The sequence below is a fragment of the Salvelinus alpinus genome, chromosome 4 (assembly GCF_045679555.1).
Source record: "Salvelinus alpinus chromosome 4, SLU_Salpinus.1, whole genome shotgun sequence".
In the NCBI taxonomy this organism is placed as follows: Eukaryota; Metazoa; Chordata; class Actinopteri; order Salmoniformes; family Salmonidae; genus Salvelinus; species Salvelinus alpinus.
In genome coordinates this window covers 7,355,060-7,369,226 of record NC_092089.1, presented here as the reverse complement: position 1 = coordinate 7,369,226, position 14,167 = coordinate 7,355,060, and the positions used below count along the sequence as shown (strand labels likewise).

Here is a 14,167-nt window from a genome sequence, read left to right as displayed (position 1 = left end):
GTGGAGAAACCATCCAGAATAGAATGTGTTACAGTGGAGAAACCATCCAGAATATAATGTGTTACAGTGGAGAAACCATCCAGAATATAATGTGTTACAGTGGAGAAACCATCCAGAATATAATGTGTTACAGTGGAGAAACCACCCATAATATGTGTTACAGTGGAGAAATCATCCAGAATATAATGTGTTATAGTGGAGAAACCATCCAGAATATAATGTGTTACAGTGGAGAAACCATCCAAAATATAATGTGTTATCTGTTACAGTGGAGAAACCATCCAGAATATAATGTGTTACAGTGGAGAAACCATCCAGAATATAATGTGTTACAGTGGAGAAACCATCCAGAATATAATGTGTTACAGTGGAGAAACCATCCAGAATATAATGTGTTACAGTAGAGAAACCATCCAGAATATAATGTGTTACAGTGGAGAAACCACCCAGAATATAATGTGTTACAGTGGAGAAACCATCCAGAATAGAATGTGTTACAGTGGAGAAACCATCCAGAATAGAATGTGTTACAGTGGAGAAACCATCCAGAATAGAATGTGTTACAGTGGAGAAACCATCCAGAATATAATGTGTTCCAGTGGAGAAACCATCCAGAATATAATGTGTTCCAGTGGAGAAACCACCCAGAATATAATGTGTTACAGTGGAGAAACCATCCAGAATATAATGTGTTACAGTGGAGAAACCATCCAGAATAGAATGTGTTACAGTGGAGAAACCATCCAGAATAGAATGTGTTCCAGTGGAGAAACCATCCAGAATATAATGTGTTCCAGTGGAGAAACCATCCAGAATATAATGTGTTCCAGTGGAGAAACCATCCAGAATATAATGTGTTCCAGTGGAGAAACCATCCAGAATATAATGTGTTCCAGTGGAGAAACCATCCAGAATATAATGTGTTCCAGTGGAGAAACCATCCAGAATATAATGTGTTCCAGTGGAGAAACCATCCAGAATATAATGTGTTACAGTGGAGAAACCATCCAGAATATAATGTGTTACAGTGGAGAAACCATCCAGAATATAATGTGTTACAGTGGAGAAACCACCCAGAATATAATGTGTTACAGTGGAGAAACCATCCAGAATATAATGTGTTACAGTGGAGAAACCATCCAGAATAGAATGTGTTACAGTGGAGAAACCATCCAGAATATAATGTGTTACAGTGGAGAAACCATCCAGAATATAATGTGTTACAGTGGAGAAACCATCCAGAATATAATGTGTTACAGTGGAGAAACCACCCATAATATGTGTTACAGTGGAGAAATCATCCAGAATATAATGTGTTATAGTGGAGAAACCATCCAGAATATAATGTGTTACAGTGGAGAAACCATCCAAAATATAATGTGTTATCTGTTACAGTGGAGAAACCATCCAGAATATAATGTGTTACAGTGGAGAAACCACCCAGAATATAATGTGTTACAGTGGAGAAACCATCCAGAATATAATGTGTTACAGTGGAGAAACCATCCAGAATATAATGTGTTACAGTAGAGAAACCATCCAGAATATAATGTGTTACAGTGGAGAAACCATCCAGAATATAATGTGTTACAGTGGAGAAACCATCCAAAATATAATGTGTTATCTGTTACAGTGGAGAAACCATCCAAAATATAATGTGTTATCTGTTACAGTGGAGAAACCATCCAGAATATAATGTGTTACAGTGGAGAACCCACCCAGAATATAATGTGTTACAGTGGAGAAACCATCCAGAATATAATGTGTTACAGTGGAGAAACCATCCAGAATATAATGTGTTACAGTGGAGAAACCATCCAGAATATAATGTGTTATAGTGGAGAAACCACCCAGAATATAATGTGTTACAGTGGAGAAACCATCCAGAATATAATGTGTTATAGTGGAGAAACCATCCTAATATAATGTGTTACAGTGGAGAAACCACCCAGAATATAATGTGTTACAGTGGAGAAACCATCCAGAATATAATGTGTTACAGTGGAGAAACCATCCAGAATATAATGTGTTACAGTGGAGAAACCATCCAGAATATAATGTGTTACAGTGGAGAAACCATCCAGAATATAATGTGTTACAGTGGAGAAACCATCCAGAATATAATGTGTTACAGTGGAGAAACCATCCAGAATATAATGTGTTACAGTGGAGAAACCATCCAGAATATAATGTGTTACAGTGGAGAAACCATCCAGAATATAATGTGTTACAGTGGAGAAACCATCCAGAATATAATGTGTTACAGTGGAGAAACCATCCAGAATATAATGTGTTACAGTGGAGAAACCATCCAGAATATAATGTGTTACAGTGGAGAAACAACATAATTGATATCAACCAACTAGAACAGAGACCTTGAGGTTTTACACAACTGTTGTTTCAAAACACTGAAATATAAGAAGTAAAACAAACCAAACAGGAAGCATGCCCACGTAGTAGGTGTCCTTCCTGTCCTGACATGGACTCAAAGCTAACTAACGACCGACATTGGTTACACCCACTCCTCACTTGGGTATCAAGCCAACAACTGATCAGCCACAACCCCCCTTACTGTTAAGTTCATGTTTTAAGTATCCCTATATTTCTGTTATTACGGGGCTATCACTCAGTCAAGAGTGCGCATGCGCAGGAAGTCTGGTCGTTGATGGACCTGGCCTTGAGTGTAATGGCTACTTGTAGTGTGTTCATATAGTATAGTAAACTTTGTTAAACTGGAACCTTGTCGTTGTGTCATTTCAAGTTAACACTTACCTCCAGAGCAGGGTTCTCTGCCATGGCGACGAGGACCACCCTCTTGGCGAACACCTCTGCGCGGGCGACAGCCTGGGCCTCAGCGGAGGCGGGCCAGGAGGAGACACTGAGGACAGCCTGGTACACCCCGGCCTGAGGTGGGATGAACAACACCTTCTGCTCCTCCGTGCTCTTAGGGCCAATGATGGTCTTGTTCTTCACTATCAGCCACTGGTACGGGAATGAATCAACCTGGGAGGGACAGGAAGTGGACATTATGGTTCGATAGCAGTTCCCTGTTCTTCACTATCAGCCACTGGTACGGGAATGAATCAACCTGGGAGGGACAGGAAGTGGACATTATGGTTTGACAGCAGTTCCTTGTTCTTCTGAGTGGTTACATTTCCGACACTTACTATTGGCTCTCAATTTAATTAAACTATTCTCTTAGCTTTTTGTTTTACATTTACATGCTTTAAGCAGCCATACGTTTGTTGACACTATTTCAAACCATACAATTCTCTGTAAATCATTGTCCTCTTTACAAATTCAATAGAAACTAAATGACTCACCTTCTCTCCGTCGATGGCCAGGCTGGTGACGGTGATGGAGACCTGCTGCCAGCGCTCGGAGGGGTTGAAGATGCCCAGTGAGGTCTGAGAGGAGATGCCCACACAGCAGGCATGGGGGAACCTCAGCTCCTCAGGGATCACGACCTGGGCTGGAGGATTGGAGAGGGGTCCAAGGGTTATCTTAAAGCTGACAAAATTACATGTTTTTAAAATCACTCAAGATTGAGATGAACCGTTTCAAACTCTTCCAACTGCAAACACACCCTCTTATCTCGAGTGATTCAAGAGAACATTCCAGAACTGATTGAAGACTAACCTGTGAGTTCAGGAAGGCTGCCGTTAGACCACGAGGCTACACAGCTCTGGCTGTAGGGGTTCCCCTCCATCAGTCCTGGGTCCAAGGGTTTGAGGTGGGGGTTAGAGCAGTGGTACAGACCCCCAGGACCTCCTGGTCCACCAGGCCCAGAGACACCCAGACCCCCAGAGCTGTGGAGGTGTCTGACTGAGGGGTCAACGTTGGGTCCTAAACGTGAGGACATAGCGTGACCGTACAGGCCGTTCCCTGCTGCCGCCATGTGGCGGTAGGGAGCAGGCAGAGGGTGACCAGGGTGTAGAGCTCCATCCGAGCCCAGGTTCTGCTGTGCCAGCTGGGAGCTGAAGAGGGAGCGCCCCGTCAGGAGGCCGGGGACCCCTGGAGGCAGGTCCACCATGGAGCCCTGGGGCTTGAAGCTGGAGATGGGCACATAGCACAGGTCCTCGGAGGAAGGCAAGCCGAAGCCCGTCCTGGACCCAGGATAGACCTCACTCCCCTGGGCTGAGACCCCGGACCACTGCTGGTTCCCCTGGCCCCCCATACCGCTGGGCTGCTGGATGTTCAGGTGGCTGGAGTACCCAGAATCCACCTTGGTGAGGCGGTGTGAGTTGGGTACGGAGTGGCGTTTCTGCAGGTTGTAGTCTCTATTGTTCCCACGGTGATAGTTACACTCACTCTGGCTGCGTGTAAAGCCCAGACCTGAACCACTCCGCAGGTCTACCGAGCCTCTCGGAGGACCGTCAGAGTGGTGAGGAGACTCTGGGCTCTTGGACTGTCTAGGAGGACAGAGGATGTCTGTAGAGCGGTGAAGAGGCAGATCCTGACCTGAAGGACTCTGGGTATCAGCCCCGTCTACTGGAGGGGTGGGACTGGCTCTGACTATAGTGGTGCTCAGAGACATGGTGCCATTACTCTGGGGAAGGGAGAGAGATAGCATGCAGTCAATTGGTTATTCCTTCATGTAGTAACTCCACTACATGACATCGCTGAGTTCTTCCCAGGCAGATGACAGTCATTCAACTTAACACTGTGCAACAACAAATCAAGACAAGCACCCAAAACTCAAGGTGACTTTAACTCGGTTCTCTGATAATGAGAGATACAGCGCCTTCAGGAAATATTCACACCCCGTTGACTTTTTCCACAAAATACTTTTGTAAATGTTGAAGTGGAAGAAAAATGTGAACATTTGTAAAACGTTTCTGGAAAAATGAAAACACTAATATATGTTGCCTAGATATGTATTCAACCCCCTGAGTAAACACATGTTGACAGTGATTACTGCTGTGAGTCTGTCTGGGTAAATTCTAAGAGCGTTCCAACACCTGGATTGTAAAACATTGGCCCATTCTTCTTCATGTTCTGTCAAATGGGTTGCTGATCATTGCTAGACAACCATTTTCAGGTCTTGCCATAGATTTTTAAGCAGAATTAGGTCAAAACTGTAAACTTGGCCACTCAGGAACATTCACTGTCTTCCTGGTAAGCAACTCCAGTGTAGATTTGGCCTTGTGTTTTAGGTTATTGTCCTGGTTAAAGGTGAATTAATCTCCCAGTGTCTGGTGGATAGCAGACTGAACCAGGTTTTCCTCTAGGATTTTGCCTGTGATGAGCTCCATTCTGTTTTTTTTTTTTATCCTAAAAAACTCCTCGGTCCTTAACAATGACAAGCATACCCATAACATGATGCAGTCACCACGATGCTTGAAAATATGAAGAGTGGTACTCAGTGTTGTATTGGATTTGAACCAAACATAACACTTTGTATTGTGCCTTGTTGCAAACAGGATGCATGTTTTGGAATATTTGTATTCTATACAGGCTTCCTTCTTTTCACTCTGTGAATTAGGTTAGTATTATGGAGTAACTACAATGTTGAGCCATCCTCAGTTTTCTCCTGTCACAGCAATTAAACTAACTGTTTTGAAGTCACCATTGTCCTCATGGTGAAATCACTGAGCGGTTTCCTTCCTCTCCGGCAACTGAGTTAGGAAGGACGCCTGTATCGTTGTAGTGACTGGGTGTATTGATACACCATCCAAAGTGTAATTCATATCTTCACCATGCTCAAAGGGATATTCAATGTCTGCTTTTTTTTACCCATCTACCAACAGGTCACCTTCTCTGTGAGGCATTGAAAAACCTCCCTGGTCTTTGTGGTTGAATCTGTGTTTGAAATGCACTGCTTGACTGAGGGACCTTACAGATAATTGTATGTGTGGGGTACAGAGATGAGGTAGTCATTCAAAAATGATTTTAAACACTATTATTGTCCACAGAGAGTCCATGCAACTTATTCTGTGACGTAAAAGGACATTAATAATCATGAACTTACCAAGACTTGCCATAACAAAATGGTTGAACACTTATCGACTGAAGACATTTCAGCTTTTCATCGTTTATTAATTTGTAAAATAAAAATAAAAATCCTGACATGGGGTATTGTGTGTAGGCCAGAGACAAATCACATGTAATCCATTTTAAATTCAGGCTGTAATACTGAAGATACTATCTCAGTGGGATTCGCTCGGGGGCGATCACAAATGACGAAGACACCAAATCACACAACATCTGTCGGAGGACCTGTCCTCTGATTATTCTCAAACCTCTACTCCTTTCCCTCCTGCAAGCAGGGAAATGTGGTGAGATCTCACTCATTATCAGCGAACCGGGCTTACGCAAGTAACAGTTCACTTTCAAATACTTGTTTTCGATATCTCACCGTGGGAAAGGGCAAGCCTCCGTATCATAGACGAGCACTCCGAAGCCAGGGTAGTCCGACACGGGGGACCGTATCTTGTAAACAGATGCCTTTGACAGTGCCCTAGGAGGTAACCACACCTCTGGTGGAATGAGCCATCAAGCCCTCTGGGGGGCTGTAAACCCTTTCCATTATAACACAATATAAATAGCCTGCACTATCAAGCCAGTGGATAGCCGTTACCGAGAGGGACCTCCCTTTGGCAGGGTTAGGTGACAAGCTCACCTTGGATAATGGCGGGGAAAGTTGTAAGAACGAACGGTGAACTGACCGGGCGTGCAGCACACTCACTCACTCTAGAGATTAAAGCAGTAACACCGTCTTAAAAAGGAGAGTGATGTCATCTCTACGCTTTCCAGCAGCTCTAAAGGCTTCTGGGAAATAGCTTCAAGCACAATAACAAACAACAAAAAGGTCCCAAGGTGGGACTAAGGACTTGGAGGCCGGGCGTAAGCAACGCGCTCCCTTCATAAAACCACCATGGGATGTCTCCCAACTGAGAGGGCAGCTAGCCCGCACGGCGGGCTGAGAGGGCAGCTAGCCCGCACGGCGGGCTGAGAGGGCAGCTAGCCCGCACGGCGGGCTGAGAGGGAAGCTAGCCCGCACGGCGGGCTGAGACGGCGGGCTGAGAGGGCAGCTAGCCCACACGGCGGGCTGAGAGGGCAGCTAGCCCGTACGGCGGGCTGAGAGGGCAGCTAGCCCACACGGCGGGCTGAGAGGGCAGCTAGCCCACACGGCGGGCTGAGAGGGCAGCTAGCCCACACGGCGGGCTGAGACGGCAGCTAGCCCACACGGCGGGCTGAGACGGCAGCTAGATTCTACCTCTCCAGGTATGGAAAGCTAGCCAAAGGGAACTGCGTGTTGTCAGATTAATCTTTCCAGCGAGCTAACCATGTTAGCTTAAGCCTCACGGCACGGGTTAACCAAGACGCGATGGCTCGCCGTGTCACATTATCTACCACCGGAACCAGAAGTAGAAAACACATTTTCCATTCGGTAAGTATTGTACACTATCGACTCCATTGACCTCAAGGTTTGCCTGTGAACTGTTAAGCAGGAAGACGGGAATTCAAGTCACACCGAGGCGAGCTTCAGGAGCCGTCCTGATCACTTCCGCAAAGAAGAGAGGCGAGAACGACCAGAGGCCGGGCCTCGGTCAGGCAACGTGCGATTGATCTCTTGGTCATTTGTAAATTGCCCGATGGAATCCCACTGAGACATGGAAAGGAGTTTTTGAAAGAGAAGCCCATACGAGGTCCAGTCTCTGCCTACTATACCTTGTGTCTGTCAGGTGTTGGGATGCCGTGCTGTCATGCCAACTATACCTTGTCTCTGTCAGGTGTTGGGATGCTGTCATGCCAACTATACCTTGTCTCTGTCAGGTGTTGGGATGCTGTCATGCCTACTATACCTTGTCTCTGTCAGGTGTTGGGATGCTGTCATGCCAACTATACCTTGTCTCTGTCAGGTGTTGGGATGCTGTCATGCCTACTATACCTTGTCTCTGTCAGGTGTTGGGATGCTGTCATGCCAACTATACCTTGTGTCTGTCAGGTGTTGGGATGCTGTCATGCCAACTATACCTTGTCTCTGTCAGGTGTTGGGATGCTGTCATGCCTACTATACCTTGTCTCTGTCAGGTGTTGGGATGCTGTCATGCCAACTATACCTTGTCTCTGTCAGGTGTTGGGATGCTGTCATGCCTACTATACCTTGTCTCTGTCAGGTGTTGGGATGCTGTCATGCCAACTATACCTTGTGTCTGTCAGGTGTTGGGATGCTGTCATGCCAACTATACCTTGTGTCTGTCAGGTGTTGGGATGCTGTCATGCCTACTATACCTTGTGTCTGTCAGGTGTTGGGATGCTGTCATGCCAACTATACCTTGTGTCTGTCAGGTGTTGGGATGCCGTGCTGTCATGCCTACTATACCTTGTGTCTGTCAGGTGTTGGGATGCCGTGCTGTCATGCCAACTATACCTTGTCTCTGTCAGGTGTTGGGATGCCGTGCTGTCATGCCAACTATACCTTGTCTCTGTCAGGTGTTGGGATGCCGTGCTGTCATGCCTACTATACCTTGTGTCTGTCAGGTGTTGGGATGCTGTCATGCCAACTATTCCTTGTGTCTGTCAGGTGTTGGGATGCTGTCATGCCTACTATACCTTGTGTCTGTCAGGTGTTGGGATGCCGTGCTGTCATGCATACTATACCTTGTGTCTGTCAGGTGTTGGGATGCTGTCATGCCTACTATACCTTGTGTCTGTCAGGTGTTGGGATGCCGTGCTGTCATGCCTACTATTCCTTGTGTCTGTCAGGTGTTGGGATGCTGTCATGCCAACTATACCTTGTCTCTGTCAGGTGTTGGGATGCTGTCATGCATACTATACCTTGTGTCTGTCAGGTGTTGGGATGCTGTCATGCCAACTATACCTTGTGTCTGTCAGGTGTTGGGATGCCGTGCTGTCATGCCTACTATTCCTTGTGTCTGTCAGGTGTTGGGATGCTGTCATGCCTACTATACCTTGTGTCTGTCAGGTGTTGGGATGCCGTGCTGTCATGCCAACTATACCTTGTGTCTGTCAGGTGTTGGGATGCCGTGCTGTCATGCCTACTATACCTTGTGTCTGTCAGGTGTTGGGATGCCGTGCTGTCATGCCAACTATACCTTGTCTCTGTCAGGTGTTGGGATGCTGTCATGCCTACTATACCTTGTGTCTGTCAGGTGTTGGGATGCTGTCATGCCTACTATACCTTGTGTCTGTCAGGTGTTGGGATGCCGTGCTGTCATGCCAACTATACCTTGTGTCTGTCAGGTGTTGGGATGCCGTGCTGTCATGCCAACTATACCTTGTGTCTGTCAGGTGTTGGGATGCTGTCATGCCTACTATACCTTGTGTCTGTCAGGTGTTGGGATGCCGTGCTGTCATGCCTACTATTCCTTGTGTCTGTCAGGTGTTGGGATGCTGTCATGCCAACTATACCTTGTCTCTGTCAGGTGTTGGGATGCTGTCATGCATACTATACCTTGTGTCTGTCAGGTGTTGGGATGCTGTCATGCCAACTATACCTTGTGTCTGTCAGGTGTTGGGATGCTGTCATGCCAACTATACCTTGTCTCTGTCAGGTGTTGGGATGCTGTCATGCATACTATACCTTGTGTCTGTCAGGTGTTGGGATGCTGTCATGCCAACTATACCTTGTCTCTGTCAGGTGTTGGGATGCTGTCATGCATACTATACCTTGTGTCTGTCAGGTGTTGGGATGCTGTCATGCCAACTATACCTTGTCTCTGTCAGGTGTTGGGATGCCGTGCTGTCATGCCAACTATACCTTGTGTCTGTCAGGTGTTGGGATGCTGTCATGCCAACTATACCTTGTCTCTGTCAGGTGTTGGGATGCTGTCATGCCAACTATACCTTGTGTCTGTCAGGTGTTGGGATGCTGTCATGCCTACTATACCTTGTGTCTGTCAGGTGTTGGGATGCTGTCATGCCAACTATACCTTGTCTCTGTCAGGTGTTGGGATGCCGTGCTGTCATGCCTACTATTCCTTGTGTCTGTCAGGTGTTGGGATGCTGTCATGCCAACTATACCTTGTGTCTGTCAGGTGTTGGGATGCTGTCATGCCTACTATTCCTTGTGTCTGTCAGGTGTTGGGATGCTGTCATGCCTACTATACCTTGTGTCTGTCAGGTGTTGGGATGCCGTGCTGTCATGCCTACTATACCTTGTGTCTGTCAGGTGTTGGGATGCTGTCATGCCTACTATACCTTGTGTCTGTCAGGTGTTGGGATGCCGTGCTGTCATGCCTACTATACCTTGTGTCTGTCAGGTGTTGGGATGCTGTCATGCCTACTATTCCTTGTGTCTGTCAGGTGTTGGGATGCTGTCATGCCTACTATACCTTGTGTCTGTCAGGTGTTGGGATGTCAGTGCTGTCATTCAGAGAGATGTACGTCAGTCTGCTGAGGCTGGGACTGGAACAGCTCCACTCAGACTGGGGAGGAGTGAGATCACTGGGAGGTCTTCTGTCCCCTACCCTGGAGGAGGGGGGAGAGACAGTCCTGGAGAGGCACCAGAGACCAGAGAGAAATACAAGATTTAGGATAAACTGCAACTAGGAGGTACACAGTAGAGGGCAACAACCTGACACAACTGATTGATTTAATCATTGATTGATGGATTGGTTGATTTGAAGCAGCAGTGTACCCTTCTTGGCTGGGGAAGGAGGTCTGTGAGGGGGAGGAGTGGGTGAGAGGAGAGGTGGAGGGTCTGAAGGTACACTGGCTCTGCTCTGGGCCTCCGGCATGATGCATAGGAGTACCTGGAAACACATCTGTAGAGAACAACACATTACTATCCACCACCTGACCAGGACATTAATACAACACATTACTATCCATCACCTGACCAGGACATTAATACAACACATTACTGTCCACCACCTGACCAGGACATTAATACAACACATTACTGTCCACCACCTGACCAGGACATTAATACAACACATTACTATCCATCACCTGACCAGGACATTAATACAACACATTACTGTCCACCACCTGACCAGGACATTAATACAACACATTACTGTCCACCACCTGACCAGGACATTAATACAACACATTACTATCCATCACCTGACCAGGACATTAATACAACACATTACTATCCACCACCTGACCAGGACATTAATACAACACATTACTGTCCATCACCTGACCAGGACAGTAATACAACACATTACCAGGACATTAATATAACACATTACTATCCATCACCTGACCAGGACATTAATACAACACATTACCAGGACATTAATATAACACATTACTATCCATCACCTGACCAGGACATTAATACAACACATTACCAGGACATTAATATAACACATTACTATCCATCACCTGACCAGGACATTAATACAACACATTACTATCCATCACCTGACCAGGACATTAATACAACACATTACTGTCCATCACCTGACCAGGACAGTAATACAACACATTACCAGGACATTAATACAACACATTACTATCCATCACCTGACCAGGACATTAATACAACACATTACTATCCATCACCTGACCAGGACATTAATACAACACATTACTATCCATCACCTGACCAGGACATTAATAAAACACATAACTATCCATCACCTGACCAGGACATTAATACAACACATTACTATCCATCACCTGACCAGGACATTAATACAACACATTACTATCCACCACCTGACCAGGACATTAATACAACACATTACTATCCATCACCTGACATTAATACAACACATTACTATCCATCACCTGACCAGGACATTAATACAACACATTACTATCCACCACCTGACCAGGACATTAATACAACACATTACTATCCACCACCTGACCAGGACATTAATACAACACATTACTATCCATCACCTGACCAGGACATTAATACAACACATTACTATCCACCACCTGACCAGGACATTAATACAACACATTACTGTCCACCACCTGACCAGGACATTAATACAACACATTACTATCCATCACCTGACCAGGACATTAATACAACACATTACTATCCACCACCTGACCAGGACATTAATACAACACATTACTATCCATCACCTGACCAGGATATTAATACAACACATTACTATCCACCACCTGACCAGGACATTAATACACTCCTTAACCAATGAACTAAATCCTCCATTATCATTATCTGCAGAACACAAGACCAGGAAATTACCTCAAATAAACTATAATCAACATTGAAAAACCTGAACCCAGCCGGAAGGACCAGGAACAAAATGGGATGGAAACTAAGCTAAGCTTTACAAACGCGTTTATTTCTCTCTTAAATGAGTTAAAGAACAGCTGAATAATGTGGTTGATTGGACCAGAGACTGACCGTCTGTCCTGTGGGCAGCAGCAGGCTGGGGGCTGTGACAGGAGGAAGTAAAACCAACACGTTTGGCCACAGCGCTGGGAGGAGCTTCTCCAACACTCTTCTCCAGGCCACTGGGGTTCTCCTGCTGGGCTGTACTGCTCCCTGTAGCGTGGGTCTTCGCTGTGCTCCTCCTGGCTCTCTGGGAGGGGGATGTGATGTCTCTGAGGGACGGAGGCCCCGACAGACCCTTCCTCAGACCAGGGGAGGTCTTAGGGCCTGGGGCAGCAGCTGAGGAGCGGTCCTCAACCTTCTGTGCTGGGGTGTTGTTAGGTGTTGGACGGACTGCTCCTAGTTCAGCCCCACCACTCTCTGTGTTGCTCAGTACACCAGCTGGCTGGGGCTCACTGTTATTCCCTGCGGACTTCCTGTCGGCAGCTGGTTTGGCTGTGGAGGAGGTGGTTGAGGAGTACTGACCAGAGACCACAGACCTCCTCCCTGGGTTACCAGACGCTGTAGGGATGGAGCTGGCCCTGGGACGGGGGATGGAACTCCTCCTCACCTCCGTCTTGTTAGCTGGTCCTGGTCCACTCTGGCCAGAACCTGGATGTAGCCCAGCAGAGACTGGATGGGTCGTAGCAGCAGGGTAACCTTGTGTCAAACCTGCCTTAGCCTCTACGCCAGAGGAGATAGCTCCCTTGGTGCTAGCCTGGTATTCGGTAGCCTGGTGTTGATAACCCGAGCTCTCGTTCTCCACAGTAACAACAAGCGATGCGGCCTGGGACTTCCTGCGGGAGGAGTTGAGGCTGTCGGCCCAGCTGAGGAAGTCAAAGGTGTAGTGGGAGGAGCCTGACTGGTCGCTGTCGCTGCTGGTGGATACCTCTGTCTGCTTCAGGTACTTTTCAATGTCGAAGGCACTCAGGTCTCCGGCACACTGGCTCCTCTGTAGAGTCTCCAGCAGGTCTCCGGCACACTGGCTCCTCTGTAGAGTCTCCAGCAGGATTCTCTGGTCCAGTTGAACCTGGTTAGGGCTGGGCTGGTCCAGTTGAACCTGGTTAGGGCTGGGTGTTTGTTCTTCCAGGACAGAGGCTGGGAATCAGAATCAAATCTCCTTTACATTTTTCATGAACTGTGTTCTAGTGGTGCTGACATCACCTTCCAACAAACACACAGAATTAAAGAGTAGAATTTCAGATGTACTTATGAATATGGGATACCTGGGTCTGGACCCGGCAGACCTTTCTGCTGTTGCCTCTGTATCCTACTCCTCTTTGACAGCTCCATGATCATGGCAGCCAGCTGGGAGGGCTCTGAGGAGATGGAGGCATCTGAGATGGCCGAGGCGATGGTGCTGATAGACAGCGTGAGGTTAGACTGGTCTGTGCTGCTGCCGGGGCTGGGGCCCAGGCTGCCGGGGGAGGCTGAGGGAAGGCTCTGGCCGGGGGAGAGCAGGGCTTCAGGGAGGGGGGAGGCTGAGGGAAGGCTCTGGCTGGGGGAGAGCAGGGCCTCGGGGAGGGGGGAGGCTGAGGGAAGGCTCTGGCCGGGGGAGAGCAGGGCTTCAGGGAGGGGGGAGGCTGAGGGAAGGGTCTGGCTGGGGGAGAGCAGGGCCTCAGGGAGGGGGGAGGCTGAGGGAAGGCTCTGGCTGGGGGAGAGCAGGGCTTCGGGGAGGCGGGAGGCTGATTCACAAGGCTCTGGCTCGTCATCTCCTGTAGGTGACACCCTGTCTGCAGCCGCCTCCACAGTCTTGTCCAAGTCCTCTACAAGAACAACACATTGGAAGTATCAACCACCATATGTGATACTCTGATTATGACTGATTTGAGTTTAAAATTAGGAATAAAGATGATGACTGATCAAGTAAGAAAAATGATGCCAAACCAA

General features: G+C 47.3%; 1 protein-coding gene across 7 annotated transcripts in view; it reads right to left on the bottom strand.

Annotated features, from left to right (window-relative positions):
* cep192 (centrosomal protein 192) overlaps window positions 1-14,167 on the bottom strand; it is a 96,594-nt gene that overhangs the window by 51,205 nt on the left and 31,222 nt on the right. For all 7 annotated transcript variants that reach the window (XM_071395624.1, XM_071395623.1, XM_071395617.1 and 4 more), the window contains exons 17-23: window positions 13,504-14,043; window positions 12,311-13,375; window positions 10,607-10,733; window positions 10,302-10,461; window positions 3,640-4,549; window positions 3,324-3,472; window positions 2,773-3,003 (exon numbers count right to left, since the gene is read on the bottom strand). In XM_071395624.1, the coding sequence (XP_071251725.1) occupies window positions 2,773-3,003; window positions 3,324-3,472; window positions 3,640-4,549; window positions 10,302-10,461; window positions 10,607-10,733; window positions 12,311-13,375; window positions 13,504-14,043 (3,182 nt within the window). The remainder of the gene's footprint in view (window positions 1-2,772; window positions 3,004-3,323; window positions 3,473-3,639; window positions 4,550-10,301; window positions 10,462-10,606; window positions 10,734-12,310; window positions 13,376-13,503; window positions 14,044-14,167) is intronic.